The 15,862-nt window shown below is 60.0% G+C and overlaps 1 protein-coding gene across 1 annotated transcript in view; it reads right to left on the bottom strand.

Moving 5' to 3' along the window:
• The window catches only part of PTPRF (protein tyrosine phosphatase receptor type F), a gene marked incomplete at its 5' end in the record, with an annotated part of 55,912 nt that overhangs the window by 5,189 nt on the left and 34,861 nt on the right, over positions 1-15,862 (bottom strand). Inside the window, 11 exons of the mRNA XM_081086075.1 lie at positions 2,378-2,447; positions 2,935-3,050; positions 5,487-5,641; positions 5,959-6,174; positions 6,935-7,028; positions 7,117-7,370; positions 7,545-7,642; positions 8,314-8,886; positions 8,970-9,087; positions 13,354-13,547; positions 14,162-14,467. Of these exons, the coding sequence (XP_080942201.1) occupies positions 2,378-2,447; positions 2,935-3,050; positions 5,487-5,641; positions 5,959-6,174; positions 6,935-7,028; positions 7,117-7,370; positions 7,545-7,642; positions 8,314-8,886; positions 8,970-9,087; positions 13,354-13,547; positions 14,162-14,467 (2,194 nt within the window). The remainder of the gene's footprint in view (positions 1-2,377; positions 2,448-2,934; positions 3,051-5,486; positions 5,642-5,958; positions 6,175-6,934; positions 7,029-7,116; positions 7,371-7,544; positions 7,643-8,313; positions 8,887-8,969; positions 9,088-13,353; positions 13,548-14,161; positions 14,468-15,862) is intronic.

The following is a 15,862-nucleotide window of genomic DNA, read 5'->3' as shown; positions in this document are numbered from 1 at the left end:
GCAACAGCCTCCTGCACTTGGCCTTTACCACCACTGCCAGCCTCTTCTTCGTCCCTCCTTTCCTCTCAGATCCCTGCCATTTCCCTGGGCCCCTGCAGCCACAGGAATTCAGGAGCTGTTGTCCCCAGGGGCCTCCGGCTGCTCTGCAATCCTCCCAGGACGCACACACCAGGCCACGGCTTCTCATGACCCTGCTCTAACCACTGCCTCTCAGCCTGGAGGAAACAGGCCTTAGGCAGAGAACTCCAGCAGCACGTTCCCTACACACCCTCACCCGCCTCCCACCCTCCTGGCCTGGAGCTCAAAGGCACCCCCGCACGCCTTCCCCAGGCTAAGTCATACCCCTCACCCAGGGCTTGGACCCTGCGTCACAAATGCTCACTCAAATGACCACTGTCCATAAACAAGGCCAAACTGGAAAGGAAATCCTTTTTGGATCCCACACCTCTCTCTCCTCCCTGGCGGTGCTCCTGCCCTTCCCGTCCTTCACACTCAGCCTCTGGAAGAGGTTTCTCCACTTGCTCTTTCCCCGCTCACTGATGGAAATCACTGGAACGTTTCTGCCCTCAGGATTCGGTCACCATGCTCTCTCCAAGATGCCAACGGCCAAGCTGCCGATGGCCCCTCCTCTGGGTCTCCGGCCACTAAATCACCAAGCCCTCCCCACCCCCTTTCGGGGATGCTGCCCTCCTGTTCTCTATCTCTAGTTGCAACATCTTAACCTCCTTGGCTACTCTTCACTCATCCTTCCTCAGCGTTTCATCACCTCCTTCCCTGGCTGCTCTTTCCGCCACCCCCCCGCCCCCGTCCCCCTCACCTTCTCCTGGGAGCGCCCACCTACCCTCAGGCTTTGACCACTTAATGCTCCTTGGCATCTCCTGCACCCATGGTTTCAGCCTGGATGCTCGTGCGAAGGTCCAGACCCAGACTCGGCTGCTGCCTGGAACCCACATCCCACTGCTAGCCAGCAACCAGGAGCCATCACTGCATGCTCCCCCCCCCCTCCCATGTGCAATCAAGCCCAAGCCCAGCTGCCGGTCTCCTTTCTTCGCGCTTCTCTGAGTGCGCTTCCCTCCCCCTTCCAAGCCCAGGTTCCAGCTCCTGTCACTCACCCGGCGGCCTTCTAAACAGCCTCCCTCCCGACGTCTCCCCCTTCAGCCTGTCTCCCCGACGGCAGCCAGAGAGCTATTTCTAGTGCCCATCCTCTGCCGAAACCTTTAATGCCTCCCTGGCACCTGAAGATGAATTGCAAACTTCGGAGCCTGCTGCTCAGGCTCCTCTGAGGGGACCTCCATGTAAGCCTCCAGTTCGTCTCTGGGTTCTCCATAACCCCAGTTCCAATGCGGCAGAACACTCAACGCCTCTGAGCTGCTCCTGCGTGTGCCGTGTCCGCCAATGAGAGCTCCCTCCCACCCCGTTCGCTCGCGTAATGACCACATGGCTTGGCATCCCCTCTCCGGAGGCTCTCTGCCCTCCACAGCCCCAGCACCCTGGAGCTGTGATGCCTCAGATACCGAGGTTGCAACAGCCTGCTCGGTCTGCCTGGGTCTCCCTCTCTCAGGACATGTGCCCCGGAACTCAGTCACCATGGTGTAAGGGAGCCCACGCCACATGAAGAGGCTTCAGGTGGTTGTCACAGCTGGCAGCCCCAGGTGGGCTCAGAGCTGATTCTAGCATCAACCGCCAGACACGGGAATAAACTAGTCTTCAGAATTCAGCGATCAGCAAACTTTGCTATAAAAGACCAGGGAGTAAATATTTTTGGCTCTGTGGGCAAAAGGTATCTACCACATCTACTTAACTGTGCTGTTGTAGTGTGACAGTTGTTATTACAATGCCTAAGTAAATGGGCATGGCTGTGTTCCAATAAAGCTTTATTGGCAAAAACAAGTGGTGGGCTGACTCTGGCCGTGGGCCAGTTTGCTGACCCCTGCTTTAAAGGATTCTAGCTCCCAGACTTCAAGTCGTCCAGCTGAGGGCCCAGACACTCTACAATAGAGACAAGCTGTTCCCGCTGCGCTGCCGTCTGAATCTCTGACTCACAAAGACTGTGACAGACAATACATAATTATTGTTGTTTTAAGCCATTAAGTTTTGGGGTAATTTAATATGCAGTAATAATTAGCTCGTATATACACAGACCCTGTGTGGATGTGTTAGTTCATGCCTCCCTTCAGCTGCCTGTGCGTTTGTTTCACAGGCATTCAACAAGCACCCACCGCGCCCACAAGACCAGGGGCGGCGGGTGAACAGACACAGCTCCTGGCTCCACAGAGCTCAGACTGACACTGCGGCGATTCCAGCCCAGCGTGAGAGGTGTCATGCTGGAAGACGCAGAGAGGTTCTGGGGCCCAAGAGAGACACCCCCCCACCCCACCCCCCGCAGGCCTGTGTGGGGGCTGGGCAGTCCGGGAGGTGCCACCCAGGGGAGAGGTGTCTGCTGAGGCCTGGGAAGGGAAAGACAGGTGGAGGAACAAGGGAGCCACGTGAGTGTGGCTGGGAAAGGAAGGGCAGACACCACGCCCTGTGCAGGGCCCGTGCTCTCACGGGAGAGCTGGGGCCAGCTCCAGGAAGAATCCCATGTGGGCACCCCATCCCACAAGTGTCTGATGGGGCGTTTTCTACCAACACACCCCTCTTTCATGTGGAGGGGCTAGAGTGCAGGCGCTGGCCACCCCGCGCCTGGGATGTGGGCTCTGTGAGGGTCCCTAGCCCATATTCAGACAGACCAAAGACAAGGCAGGGCCTAAACAGCTGGGCCTCCCGTCAAGCTCTGGTGATAGGGGCTCCTCAGTCACTGCAACAAAGTGGACGGTACAGGGAGAAGGGCAAAAAGGAGGAACAGGAAATGGGGCACATGGCCAGGGTCCCTCAGTGGAGACCCCGGGGACCCGCAGGCCCGGGCTGGGCAGGCCGGCCGGAGGAACTGCCTACCTGGGGTCTGGTAGTTGAGCCTGCGCATCTCCACGGGGTCGGAGGAGTGGGCCAGCAAAGAGTCCTTCAGCCCAATTGACTGCTCGTCCTTGGACGATGGGGAGTGGGTCCTTTTCCTGAAGAGGCAGAAGGACAGCTGGTGAGAACCCGAGGTCCAGGCAGAGGATGGAGATGGATGGTGTGGCTGGCTGCCACGGAGCCCCCGAGTTCATGGCTCTGTCCCCCGCCCGCCCGCTCCTGGAGTCTCTGAGTGCAGGGGAGCCAGGGGCAGAGCAGCTTCGACATGGAGAACACAGGGTAGGGGTGGGGAGACAGCAGGTGTGGGGAGTGGAGGGAGGTGCAGCGAGGGAGAAGGGGTTGCGGAGGCTGGTGGCTCCTTCCGATAGAGGGCAGGTCACCGTTGGGCAGTAGCTGCTGTCCCTAAGGCCGCCACAGCTGAGACAGCAGGAGCCACCAGGAGTAAACATGCAAACGACACGTAAGATACACACACATCACAGAGCGCTGGGCCCCAGCTGTCTGATTCTCGGTATCAGGGTAAATGCTCAGAGCAGCAGGGGCAGGACAGGGCACGCATCACCCTAGCCGGCAGAGTCCTCCCTTGATGGCCTCAGTTCCTGCTTACAAGGACAGGGTCAGAGACAGACTACAGGGTCTAGCTGCTGACAAGCAACCAGGGTCTGCTTCTGCTCAGGAGGTGAGGGCATGTCTAGAGGGAAGAACTTCTGTGAGTTTGCATGAGTGTGTAGCGGTACACACTTCCCCAGTGCCTTGCAAGCAGTGCTCTTTGCATACACACAAGACTGTCTCCTGCAGCGCTTAGATAACTCAGAACAGGGAGCCAGTCCGTGCACACAGGGAAGCATCGAGTCTGTGCTGTGGCCGGGCCCTGGAGAAAGGGCGTTCCTTGTACAGGGTGCAAGTGGAGAGAGTGCCAGAGCCTGCCCCAGAGCCTGCTGCGCTGACAGGACAGCCACAGGCCAGGATGCTCCTGGTCAAAGCACCGCCCCTCCCTGCTGGGCCCAAAATATGCACAGGGATCATCAGTGAAAGGGGAGGCGTGTGAAGACAGAAGGAATGACTCCTACCTTTCTTGTTTACTAGGTCCCGAAAGACAGGCAAGGACAGAAGAAAGGAACGGTCACTACTTCCACCAAGAACTCAGGCCCTCTCAGGACATGGGGGACACTGTGGGACCTACCTATGGCACCCACAGAGAGGGGAGGGGGCTGCCTCTCCTGACAGACACCAGGACCCAGACGGAGTGGGAAGGAGGATGAGTGGGTGTGGGGACGCTCCTCAGGTCCCCGCCCAGAGGTCTCCATGCCCTCCAGTCCGTCCTATTCACCCTGGGAGGAAGGCGCTAAATCTTCGGGGAAGAGGCAATGGGTGCAGGTCAGGGGCCAGGGGTCTGGGCAGAGATGGGGCACAGAACACAGGAACTCATACATGGAGATGTGTTCAGACACAGAGACCAACACGCGCTCACTGACGTGTCTTGCAGGCCCAGCACCTGCCTTATCGCTGGGGCAGATGAGGGACAGTGTGGGGAAGAGGTGGGGCCCGGGGGAGCCTTAGGGGATGAGATGGCAGCTGGTAGGTGGGCAGGGATGGGGCAGCTGCAGAGTGGAGGGGGGCAGTCTGAGCTGGCGGGGGGGCTGCATCAGTTGTGTGACAATGTCCGGGAGTGGTGGCAGGGGCCAGGCTAGCCAGGCATTTGACTGTCAGGTTACTGAGGTGAGGGTTTATCTTGGGAATCACTAAAAAGATTTAAACTGAGGCGACAAATTTTAATCTTTGGTAATACCGTTCAGGCTGCAAGATTAAAGGATAGAAAGGGGGACCCCAAGAGCAGGTGGCTACAACTAAGTGGGGAGACAACTAAGATGTGCTGTGTGCTAGGTCCCAGCTGCCCGCACGTGCCTGATCCGTGGGGAGCCCAGCGGGACAGGGGGAGTAGATCCATAGGTATTCAGGACAGGGCTCAGAGGAGGCAGTGGAGGGAGAGGGAGAGGAAGGGTGAGGGTGACGCCCAGGTTTGGTTGGTAATTAGGGCGATGGGAAGAGGGTTTCGAGGAAAGTTCAAGATGCACTGAGTTAGGACAGCTGTGAGTGCTGCAATGGCAGCAAGCACTCAATGTCTGCCAAGTAAACATCCGTGGGCATGGGGGCCTCCACCCGGGCCTGGACCTCCCTAAGCCTACGTGGGAGAGCCAGGCTGGGGAGGCATCTGGGAATGGCGGCAGAGGAACTGCTGACGGTAGGAGACCAGGAGAGGGCAGTATCTGAGACAGACATGCTCACGCCCACCGGACAGAGATTAATGGACAAACACGCCCACGGATGCACGTGAACCAGGCCTCTGTGAAGCCGTGGCTTCTTATCAACCTAGGTAAAAGACACATGTGCACACACGCTGCTTCTGCTCTTTCTGGCTTCCCACCGAGCCCCGGGCGGGTGTGGCTGCCCTGTGCCCGAATGCACCACGCCTGGGGAGGGCCTGGGAGTCTGGGGACAGCTGGCCGCCCTGGAGTCCTGAGCACAATACTCACCTCTTGAACAGGAGGATGGCGATGACAATGAGGATGATGAGGATGACCGCCAGGACGGGGCCCGTCACCCACAGCATCTCAGGCTCCTCCTGCTGCTGGGCTGGCGCCACCTGGACCACAATCTCATCGGAGTAGGGGCTGGCGGCATAGCGCTTCTGTGGCCCAGTGGGGGAACAGCACAGGCGGTGAGCTCGGTGTGAGGTCTCCCACCCGCTGCCCCCCAAACCTCGAGAGAGGGCTCTGGGCTGGGCCTGGTCTCCCGGGCCTGAGAGCCTGGTCAGCTGACCGGGTGCCTAGGATAGATTAGGCCTGGCTTTCTGGATCCTAGAGGCTGGTGTCTTACGATCTTATGTAGGTCTGGGGTTTCTGGGGCTGCCTCACGCCTGGGATCTCAGGGTGTTTTGAGCCTGGCCTGGTCTGGGGTCAGGCCTGGGGTCTCGGGGTGCTGGGGGCCCAGGTGGCTCAGGCAGACCTGGTCCACGGGCTCCTTCAGGGAGGCGAGCACAAAGCACTGGTAGCTCAGGTCCGGGGACAGGGGCCGGTTGTAGAAGCCTTGGTAGCTCTTCTTGTCCCCCAGGGTGAAGGTCTCAGGGAGCACGTCCACCTGAGCAGCCACGTAAGGCTTTAGCCGCTCTGTCTGCCGCCGCCGCCGCCGCTCCCCGCCGCCCTGTTCGATGGCCTCCAGGAGCTGACAGAGCAGAGCACAGTCACACCGGCCCCGGAGCACGTGTCCCTGAGCCGAGACCAGGGCTCACCGTCTGTGTAAGGGGCCTGAGCCTGCTTTCCTCGCAGAAAAATGCTAGACACCGGATCCGGCAATGCTACTCCTTCCCGCCAACCCAGTAATAGCAGTGCCGCTCCTTCCCTCTGGGTAACCTGCCTCTGCCGGTTCCACGCTGCTAGGACAAGACGAGGCTCCCAAAGGCCCCGGGGGCTCCACTCTAGACCCTGGAGACCCTCTAGAGCAGCGGTTCTCAACCTGTGGGTTGTGACCCCTTTGGCGGTCGAAGGACCCTTTCACAGGGGTCGCCTAAGACCATCCTGCGTATCAGATATTTACATTACGATTCCTAACAGTAGCAAGATTACAGTTATGAAGTAGCAACGGAAATAATTTTATGGTTGGGTCACAACATGAGGAACTGTATTTAAAGGGCCAGAAGGTTGAGAACCACTGCTCTAGAGCCTACAGAACTCAAGGTTCTCTAGAGCCACAGAGATGTTTCTGCCTTCTCCCACTGCAGGGATCCTTGGCAAACTCCTCCAGGGAATCCTCCACAAGCCAGTTCTCTGAACTCCTGGGAGCCATCTCAGAGTCCCTCTTCCCCGGAGGGGCCTGGCTGCCAACAAGAGCAACCAGAGAGTGATTCCAATTTAGGGGAGCCCCTGGGGCCACAGCGAACCACTGCCACGGGGCTGTCGGAGCCCTGCCCTGCCCCAGCCCGCACCTCGTCCAGCTCCAGCTCCTCAGGTGTGCTCCACCTTGCCGTCAGCATGCTCCCACCCACACGGTCAATGGGCACCACCACGATGTAGAACCACCTGGGCGGGCAGAGCAGGAAACAGGTCTGTCATTGTCCATGCCCACGTCACCAGCCCTGTCCTCCTGCCCAAGGCCTCGTCTGCACACCTGATGAGCGAGGGGTCCTGCACGTGGGGCATGGAGAGGGTGAAGCGGCCGTCCTCCATGTAGGCAGAGGCGGGCTCCGGCTTGTGCGGCAGGAGGTCAGGGGCTGTGCGGATGGACACCAGGTGCTGCAGGCCCCCGGCGCTGCTGCCCCGGTTCATCAGCACGAACGAGTACTCTGTGTTTGGCTCCAGGTTTGCGATCAGCTTCCGCATCGAGTGCCCATCCACCTCCACACTCTGCCCGTTGTACAGAATCTGCGGGGAAAGGGGAGCGGAGGGCGCCCCGTCACAGGCCTGCAGGATGGAGCTCGCGCGCAGACACCTAACCAGGGTCCTGCGCCACGCACACATACACGTGCCCACAACGGGACTGGAATTGTGGCCGTGCCGTCCCGCATGCAGGCTGGACTGGCTGTGGCCCTCACCCACCTTGAAGGGGACAGCCGACTTGTAGGAGTCAGGAACCTCCCAGCTGAGCAGCACAGACGTCTTCATTGCGGCCGCCACATGGAAGTTCTTGGCAAACACTGTGGAACATATAAGCAGGGAGTCAGTGCCGCTGTGGTCACTGGGGTGGAGTGAATGGGCCTGAAAGGTTCCCAGCCAGGAAGAGACACTCATTGAGGTGCAGGGGTTAGGAAGAGTTGCAGAAAACCAGGTATCCCACTCCCAGCTGGCTTCAAATCACACAGCTCAGCCCCCAGGCCCAGCAATTCCACACAGTGAGCACCCAGCTGGCAGATGCCACAGCACCCATGGCCAGGATCTCCAAGAGTGCTTGGGTCAAAGCTGGCGCTCACAGGCACCAGGTCAGAGTGGCCACAGGTCAGTGGGCTTTGGTCATGAGAAGCATACAGCCAAACACCAGAGACAGTGCAGCACGTCCATTAAGAGGTCAGTGGGTTGTGGCCCCAAGAGATTAGTGTCGCATACCCAAGAACGGTGATACAGTCAAGAGAGATCAGTGGGTCAAGGTCACAAGAGACTGGAGAGTTACACAGCAGAGGTCAGTAGGTCAAGACAGCAGAGGTCAGAGGTCACACACGGAGAATTCAGTGCCCATCTGCTAGAGGTTAGTGGTCATGGCCATGAGAGACTGGAGGGTCACAGAGCAGAGGCCGGCAGATCAGTGGCCAGAAGTCAGTGGGTCAAAAGCAGCAGAGGTCCCCAGGAGCAGCTACGTGCCCGCAGCACACACCTTGCTCCACGGGCATGGTCCGGGACTGGATGCTGGGGCTGAGTGGGCCGGCGCCTTTGCTGGTATATGCGCGGACCTTGATGTCGTAAGTGGTGTCTGGCTTGAGGCCGGACAGAGTCAGGTGCATGTCGGCCGTGGTGTTCTGCAGCTCCTGCTGGCTGTTGATGTCGTGGTAAACCACGGTGTAGCTGGTGATGTGCCCGTTCTGTTCCGCCAGCACTGGGGGGTCCCAGGCCAGTTCCGTGGTGGAGGTAGTCAGCCCTATCACGTGCAGGTTTTGTGGGAAGCCGCTGGGCACGTCCTCGGGGGTCATGATCTCCTTCTTGAACTCCTCACCTAGGCCGGCCCGGTTCTTGGCGGCAAGCCGAAAGATGTAGGTGGCCCCCTTGTGCAGGCCAGTGACCGTAAAGTGCTGGTCATCCTTGCCAAAATCTATGGTGTTGGGCCTTGTCTCGTCAGCCCGGTAGTACTGCAGCCGGTAGCCCAGCAGCTCGCCAGGCAGCTCCTTGGGTGGGTTCCACTGGAGCAGGGCAGTGTTCATGGCTGTGGTGCTGACCATCATGGTGGGCCGGCCTGGGACTGAACAACCACGCACTGGGCTCTGGCACTGCCCTCCTCGCAGCCCCTCCCTCAGCTGTCCAGGACCCCTTACTCACCTGCCCCCGTCGTCATGACAATTTTGGGCTTGCTTCGGGCACCGTCTCCTTTGGTGGTGTAGGCAGCGACAGTAATGGAGTAGGTGGTCTCGGGGGTCAGGCCGCTGATGGTGGTTTCCTAAGGGAGGAGGAGGAGCCCATGCCCATCACGGGAGAGCAAGGAGAGGCCAGACCAGGCCAGCCACCTCAGGTTCTCAGCCGGTGGGGAGTCCCCAGGCTCAGAGGGCCGGAGGTCCTGGGAGGGTGCTGTGCAAAGCTGGCCTCTGCTAGAGGCGGGACCAGGCAGGTGGGACGTGTGCCCAGGAGGACCCCGCCCGTCCCAGGATCCGCACGCCTGGGGCAGACAGCTTGTTCTTCCTTTCAGACAAGAACAAAGGGCCACACTGTTCTTTCACTCCATTGTTCCGTGAATAACACCTCGTGAGGTCTGTGCACACATGACACACAGGGCCTCGCACGCACACAGCACCTTGCGTGGCTCCTGGCACACACACCCATGCACACCCACAGAGCAAGGTAGAGGAATGGGCCAAAGTACCACCCTGCAGGATCAAGTCAGGACCCCAATCTGACCCCCATCGAGGCACTGGCTCCACAAACACCTTATGCTCTGCAATGCCTCCTGAGACAGGGAGGAGAGACAAGGACAGGGAACCCCCACACTGGGGAATGCACTAACCCATCAGTCCAATGATGCCTGAGGAGTCAGCCAAGGCATTGTCCTCCCTGCCTCGGCAGGCCCTGCCCATAGGCCCTTGTCCAGCCAAGGCATCGTTTTCGGACATGTTGAGAAACCATGGGAGACCAAGCCACGCCACACAGAGGGAAGAAGGGAGGGACCAACGTGCACTGGGAACAGAGCTGTCACCACCAGCCCTGGTGTCCCTCCAGCTCTGAGCCTCGGATGGGTCACTGCAGCCACCACCAAACCCTTGCAGGCCTCCTCCTGCCCCAGCTGGAGGGTCTCCCAGGGCTGGGACTCCAGAATGCACCGATGATGGAACCTGGCTCCCCGGATTCCCCTCCCAGCCTGGGCCCAGAGCAGGTGACTTTTCATTCCAGGGATCAATAAGGCCTAACAATCAGGATTGGATTTAACTCCATCCCCGTCTGGCCAGAGCAGTGGCCAGGCCCTGGTCAATCACAAACATTGGCCAGAAATTGCTGCTCAACAGGCGAGAAGAAAGGATTAGAGGCAAGGCCAATGGCGGCTCAGCTCGGGGCTCCTGTCTAGATGCCTATTTTCTCCAGATGTGGCTGGTGCCCTGTGGATCTTGGCGGCTCAGGCTGGGAGGAAAGGCGGAAGAGAGGGAGTGACCCAAGAGCCCAGCCTGACCCAGGTTTCGCCCACATTCGCACACCTGTTACTTACATAGTCCTCGGACTCCTCTGGCTGCCACTGACCGCGGGAGAGGGAGAGAAAGGGAGATAGGATGTGAAAGACTCTGGCCTGGAGAGAGTCTGGCCCAGGGAGGGCAGATGGAGGACGTGGGCCTCAGACGTGCCCATGAGGGCAGCACCCCAAAACAACTCTCTACCTGAAGATCCCAGCCCCTGCCTCATGAGCCCAACTGTGTGTGTCAGGGCTGAGGAAGGGAGTGCTCTAGGCTACTGAAGGTTCTCTGAGGGCCAGGCTGCCCGACATGGGGGTGGGCAGGACAGCTCAGGCAGCGGGGAGGGAAGACATCATGGGATGAGCAGAGAGGGTGGCTGCACAACCTGGTTTGCCTGGGACAGGCTTGGCCTACACTTGTCGCCATGGTATTATTACTAACTCGCAAAAGTATCCTTTTACCTTCAAAAGTATCCCGGTTGGGACAACAGATTATACAGTCATCCTAGGCAGGAGGACTGTCCTGGGGAACTGAGAGCTGCACCATGGCTGAGGGTGGAGCCCGGGGCAGGCCGGACAGCAAGGTGACAGAGGTGTGAATGCCAAACTCAGAGCCCGGGCCCTGCCCCACTGGCACGGGGGAGGCACTGAGACCCCTGTTCCTCCCTGGGATGCCGAAGATCTCATCAAGGTCGGGAGGCATGCATCAGGGCTGCAGTGTTGCTATTTCTTGGTGCATTCTTCTTTAGTTCATGATGCAGTAGGTGTTAGGCTGGACAGGTGGAGGAAGTAAGTCTCCATCCTGCAATCCTATGGCACTGGAGTGCTGGGGATTGGCAGGTGCATAGCACAGCACAGCACAGCGCAGGGAAACGGTCTGTGACATCTCCAAGAGGGAGGTACCACGGGTCTTCCAGGCCAGCCATCCTCACAGTGCTGGTCTGGCCTCTGCACACTGTGCCCAGTTCCTTCTGTCCTGGGAAGCGCTGCTGGAAAGGCCTTGCAAGGAGAGTGGGACGGGATATGGGGGGAGGCCCCTGGCAGACCCCTACCAGCCATGGCTGGGCCCACCTCTGCTCTAGGCTCCCTGCCTGATGGGAGGCATGCACTGTGCAAGGCAGGCCTGGGCAGGGAGGTTCTCACAGGGCCCCTCTCCTGTGTTGGAGGCAGAGTGAGAGAGAGGAAGGGAAATACAAAGCAAGTGGAGCAAAATAACGAGGAAGGAGAACAGGAAGGGATCAGAGGAAAGGAGAGAGAAGAGAATGAAACAGACAGAAGCACAGCTGAGAGGGAGAAATGGAAACAAAGGAGAAAGAGACCACGAGAAAGGGACAGAAGGACACGGGGAGGTGCAGTCAGAGACCACGAGAAACAGAGACAAACCTGAGACGTACACAGAAGCAGGCTGGTCTGGCTACACACTCTCGGGAGCACATGCCCCACGGTTCTTTCAGAATGGAGGGGGGCCCTGAGCCTAGCAGATGGTGCTGCTGGGTGAAGGACAGGCTGCGGTGCCCTTGACAGACCACTCAGGGGACAGCTGGGCCCTGTGGCCAGACTGGGGACCAGGCCCATCTGCTCTCCTCCTGGCTCAGAGCAGAATGACCCAGTCCCATGGGGGCTTCCCTGGAGCCTGAGCTCATGCTTAACCCCCCACCCCCACCCAGGTCACAGGATGATGGAGGCCAAGAGGGCAATGTCCCTCCTCCTACAGCCCAGCTCCCTTTAAACCACCTCGGACCAGAAGGGGGCACCCGAAGAGGCTTCTCCAGAGCCCCACTGGCTGCAGCTGTGTGCTGGCCCCTAGGGCGGGAGGGGCTGGAGAGAGCCCATTCCCGGGATGTTTCTGGGTGGGTGTGTCCACTGAGGCTCCAGGAGGAGCCCTCAACCTGCCCCAGGAATGCGGCGGGTATACATGCCTGCCTCCCCCACCCCCTTGTTCTCTCAGCACCCAACAGGCTGAGGGGAGGAAGAGGGTATCTCCCAGGGAAAAGGAATCTCGTTCAGAGGGCTGAGCCCAGCGGGAGGCATGAAGGCCCCTGTCTATGTGGGTGAGACCGCCAGTAAAGCACAGAGCAGGGCAAGTGCCTGCACCTCCGACCCCAGCCCAGGTAGGGTGGGAAGCTGGAAGGGGAGGGTGCATGGTTCTGGAGGGAATCAGGGCTCCTTTCCTGAGGGCTGGCTCCCTGAAGGCCCGGATTCTAGATGCGGAGACGCTGAGAGCACACCACGCCAGATGTTAGGTCTTTTCAGCAGAATATGTTGGGAGGGAGCTTGCAATAGCAATCACAGCCCTTTTCCCCAGGACTCCAGAGACCTGGCTTCTTATCCAAGCTCAGCCACCTGCTTACTGGGAATTCTGGACCATCACACCCCCTCCCAGGACCCCAGGTTCTTCATCTGAACAGCAACCCAGTGCTGAGGATACCCCAGGGACCTCACCCCAAGCTCAGGGGCAGAATCGTCACCCCCCAGGACAGAATACAGAGGGAGATGTAAGGCTTGCTGGCAGGCCCAGCTCTTGAGAGTAAGTATAAGGGACTGAGCCATCCTCCTGGGGGCCTGGCACAGAGTAACATCCCAGCTTGGCCGTTCACAGAACGCGGCAATGGCCAAGGGCCAAGCTGGGGGAGAAGACTGCCCAGGCGGGCCTTCCCGGCCCTGTGGGAGCAGTAGCTGGCCAGCTCAGCACTGTCCAGGAGGCAGGTATATCTCGAAAGCCTTGCCTAACGTGACAGCAAAGGCTCACAGGAGGACTTGGAGGGGCGGGAGCCCAGGTGGCGGTGACAGCGGGGGCCTGGGTCTGTGGAGACAGAGCTATTTAGTGCTGGTGCTGGGGGCTGAGCCACAGAGGTGACGGCCAGGCCAGGACTGGCACAGGGCGGAGGGGGCCGGCAGGGCCTATTTCTGGAACCTGGCCCTAACCTCCTGGTCTCAGTGCCACCGTCCCTCTAGGAGCAGGCAGGGGAGGGAGCAAACCTGGGCTCCAGAGAGGAAGCCGGCGTGTTGGTCTCGCCCCCCCTCCCACCCCACCATCTCCCAGGGGCGTACCTGGGCCTCAGCCAGCATGACGTCCTGGATGATGGGCGGGCCTCGGGGCTCGCCATTCTCCAGCCGCACATAGGTGACCTGGTAGCCTCGGATCTGGCCGTGCTGCTTGCTGGGGACCGGCAGCTTCCAGGAGACGTGCACGGCGGTGGAGTTCAGCGGCTCCACCTCCACCTTCCGTGGTGGCCCACTGGGCACTGGGGATCAGGGAGACAAGGAAGTCAGTCCTGGAGGTATGGGTCCTGGCTCGGGTGGGCACAGCATACTCCAGGGCCTTGCCCTTGCACCTCACTGCCCCAGGAGAGGCCCTGATTTAACTTCCTTAGACAGCCTGTCCCTGGAGAGGAATACGGAGGGCTCCCTCTGCCAGGCAGTGGGGAGAACCCAGGCCCCTGTGACCCCTCTGGCTTAGGGCTACCTCACTTGGGGAGAGGTCTTTGATGACCCCAAAGCCAGCACAGCCTGTTGTATCTCCTCCTGGGCCCCATAGCATGCCTATGTCCAGGCCAGGTGGAGTCTCCCTTGTGGTTTGAGTGTCTCTGGCACCAACCTTCCTGGTCCTCATCTCTCAAATCTTAGAGGAGGGGAGCTACTTCTTTCATCTTAGCCTTTTAAGGCTCTGGCTGCCCTGGAAATAGCCCCGAGGGCTGGGATTTGGGCACAGGCTATCCCGGCACAGGCTCTCCCATAAGCTGCATCTCCCCGGTTTTGGCCATTATGCCTACGCCAGGAAGAGGAGTCCTGGGCCCGGGAGAGACAAAGGCCCCGGCTGCAGGCCTCCCTCCCGCCCGCCCCCGGTGCCGCTGCCTACCGTCCTCGTTGGTGCGCACCAGCACCGGGCTGCTCTCGGGGCCGGGGCCCACGTCCGTGTGCGCCCGCACCCACACCCGGTACTCCGTCCACTTCTCCAGGCCCACCAGGTCCCAGCTGGAGTGTTCGCGGCTGATGCCGTTCACCACCTGCCGCCGGCGGTCCTCGCCGTCCACCGCCTCGTAGGCCACCGAGTACTGGGTGATAACACCGTTGCGGCTGTCGGCCGGTGGTGGGACCCAACTTACCCGGACCGTGGTGGAGCCCGTGCTCACACACGTCACCTTCTGGGGAGGGGCGGAGGGGGCTGGGGAAGACAAATGCGGGGAAGCAGGCAGATGGAGGGGGGTCACAGGCATGGTGACAAGTCACAGAGGAGGGGAACTCACCCAGGAAGGTCATTCCCTGAGGGGCAATGGCTATCCGAGGGCCCCCCAGGCAGACTACAGCCACTGCTGCCAGACAGCCTGGCTACCCCTGGACCATAGGCATGTGCACGCCAGCTGTCTCTCTCTCTCTCTCTCACACACACACACACACAAACGGTATCTCCCACACATACATATGGTGTCTCTCACACAGTGCCTCACACATATGGTGTCTCGCCCAAAACACACACAGCATCAGGCACACACAAGCATGGGGCCATGCCAACCCCACCCCGAGCACGCAACTGCACACAGCTCTTCTCTTCTGAGGACAAGAGGCTGCAATGGCCCTTCTGGAACAAGGATGCCCCTGGCGTGTGCCTGCCTGGACAGGGGTCTATGCCGGAGCCACAGGTGACAAAGACTGGAGGCCAGATGCAAAGGAGGCCAATGGCCCCGGGTAGTTTAGAGAAAAAGTTCCTGAGAAAGGTGCTCTCTCAATGGGCTCCTTGGGGGTCAGGAGGCAGGTCGATGCCTTCCTTGCCTCCAGTGACATTCCAGGCCCTATTCCCACTCAGGACTGCTGCCACCCCATGGGCTTCTTGCATCTCAGGTGCTGCCACCACCCCTGCCCACGTGACTTCACAGCCTCCGCACTCCAAGGCTTGCTCCTCGCCAGCACTGCCGTGCTCGTGCCCTGGATAATGCCGTGACCGGGAACAGCCCTACCTCCCAAACCGTGGCTCCAAAGATCCCTCGCAGGCCTCACCTCTCTCCCAGCTCAGCTGCTCAAGGCCCCCAGCACTGTGCCTGCTCTGTACCTCCTGGAGACCTCTGCCCATCGGCCCCATCCTTACGGGCCTTAGCACTCAGCCTGAACACTGAAGTCCTCCATCTTACCAACACCCCAACCTCCTCTCCCCCTTCCTGCCCCAGAGCTCTGAATAAACCCAACTCTCCACCTTCTCTACGGCGGCACTGGGGCGGGAGAGCCAACTGGCCAGTCAGGGTGGCATCCTCTGATCCCATCCCCATGGCCTCGCCTGGGCCCTCCACGCTGCCTGACAGCCTGTTTGCTGTCCACCTCACTCTGCCACGTGACACAGGGTAGTTTCAACCTCCTCCATGGCCCTCAAACCTCCGGCTCCCACGACCCCCTCCCTCAGCATCTGACCCGCTCTCCTACTCCGCAGAGAAAACCAACTTCTCCAAAGCAGCTCCATCCACCTCTTGCTGCCACATCCACCAACAAACTGCATTCTCTCCTTTCCTCCCCTTCCTGCCCGGCTCTGCCCCGCCCCTCCCGAGCCTTCCATTCCCCTTTCCCCTCCAGC

The sequence above is a fragment of the Myotis nattereri genome (assembly GCF_964212035.1).
Source record: "Myotis nattereri genome assembly, chromosome: 3".
Taxonomy (NCBI): Eukaryota; Metazoa; Chordata; class Mammalia; order Chiroptera; family Vespertilionidae; genus Myotis; species Myotis nattereri.
Note: the sequence above shows the minus strand (reverse complement) of the source record. Positions and strands in the feature narration are given on the sequence as shown.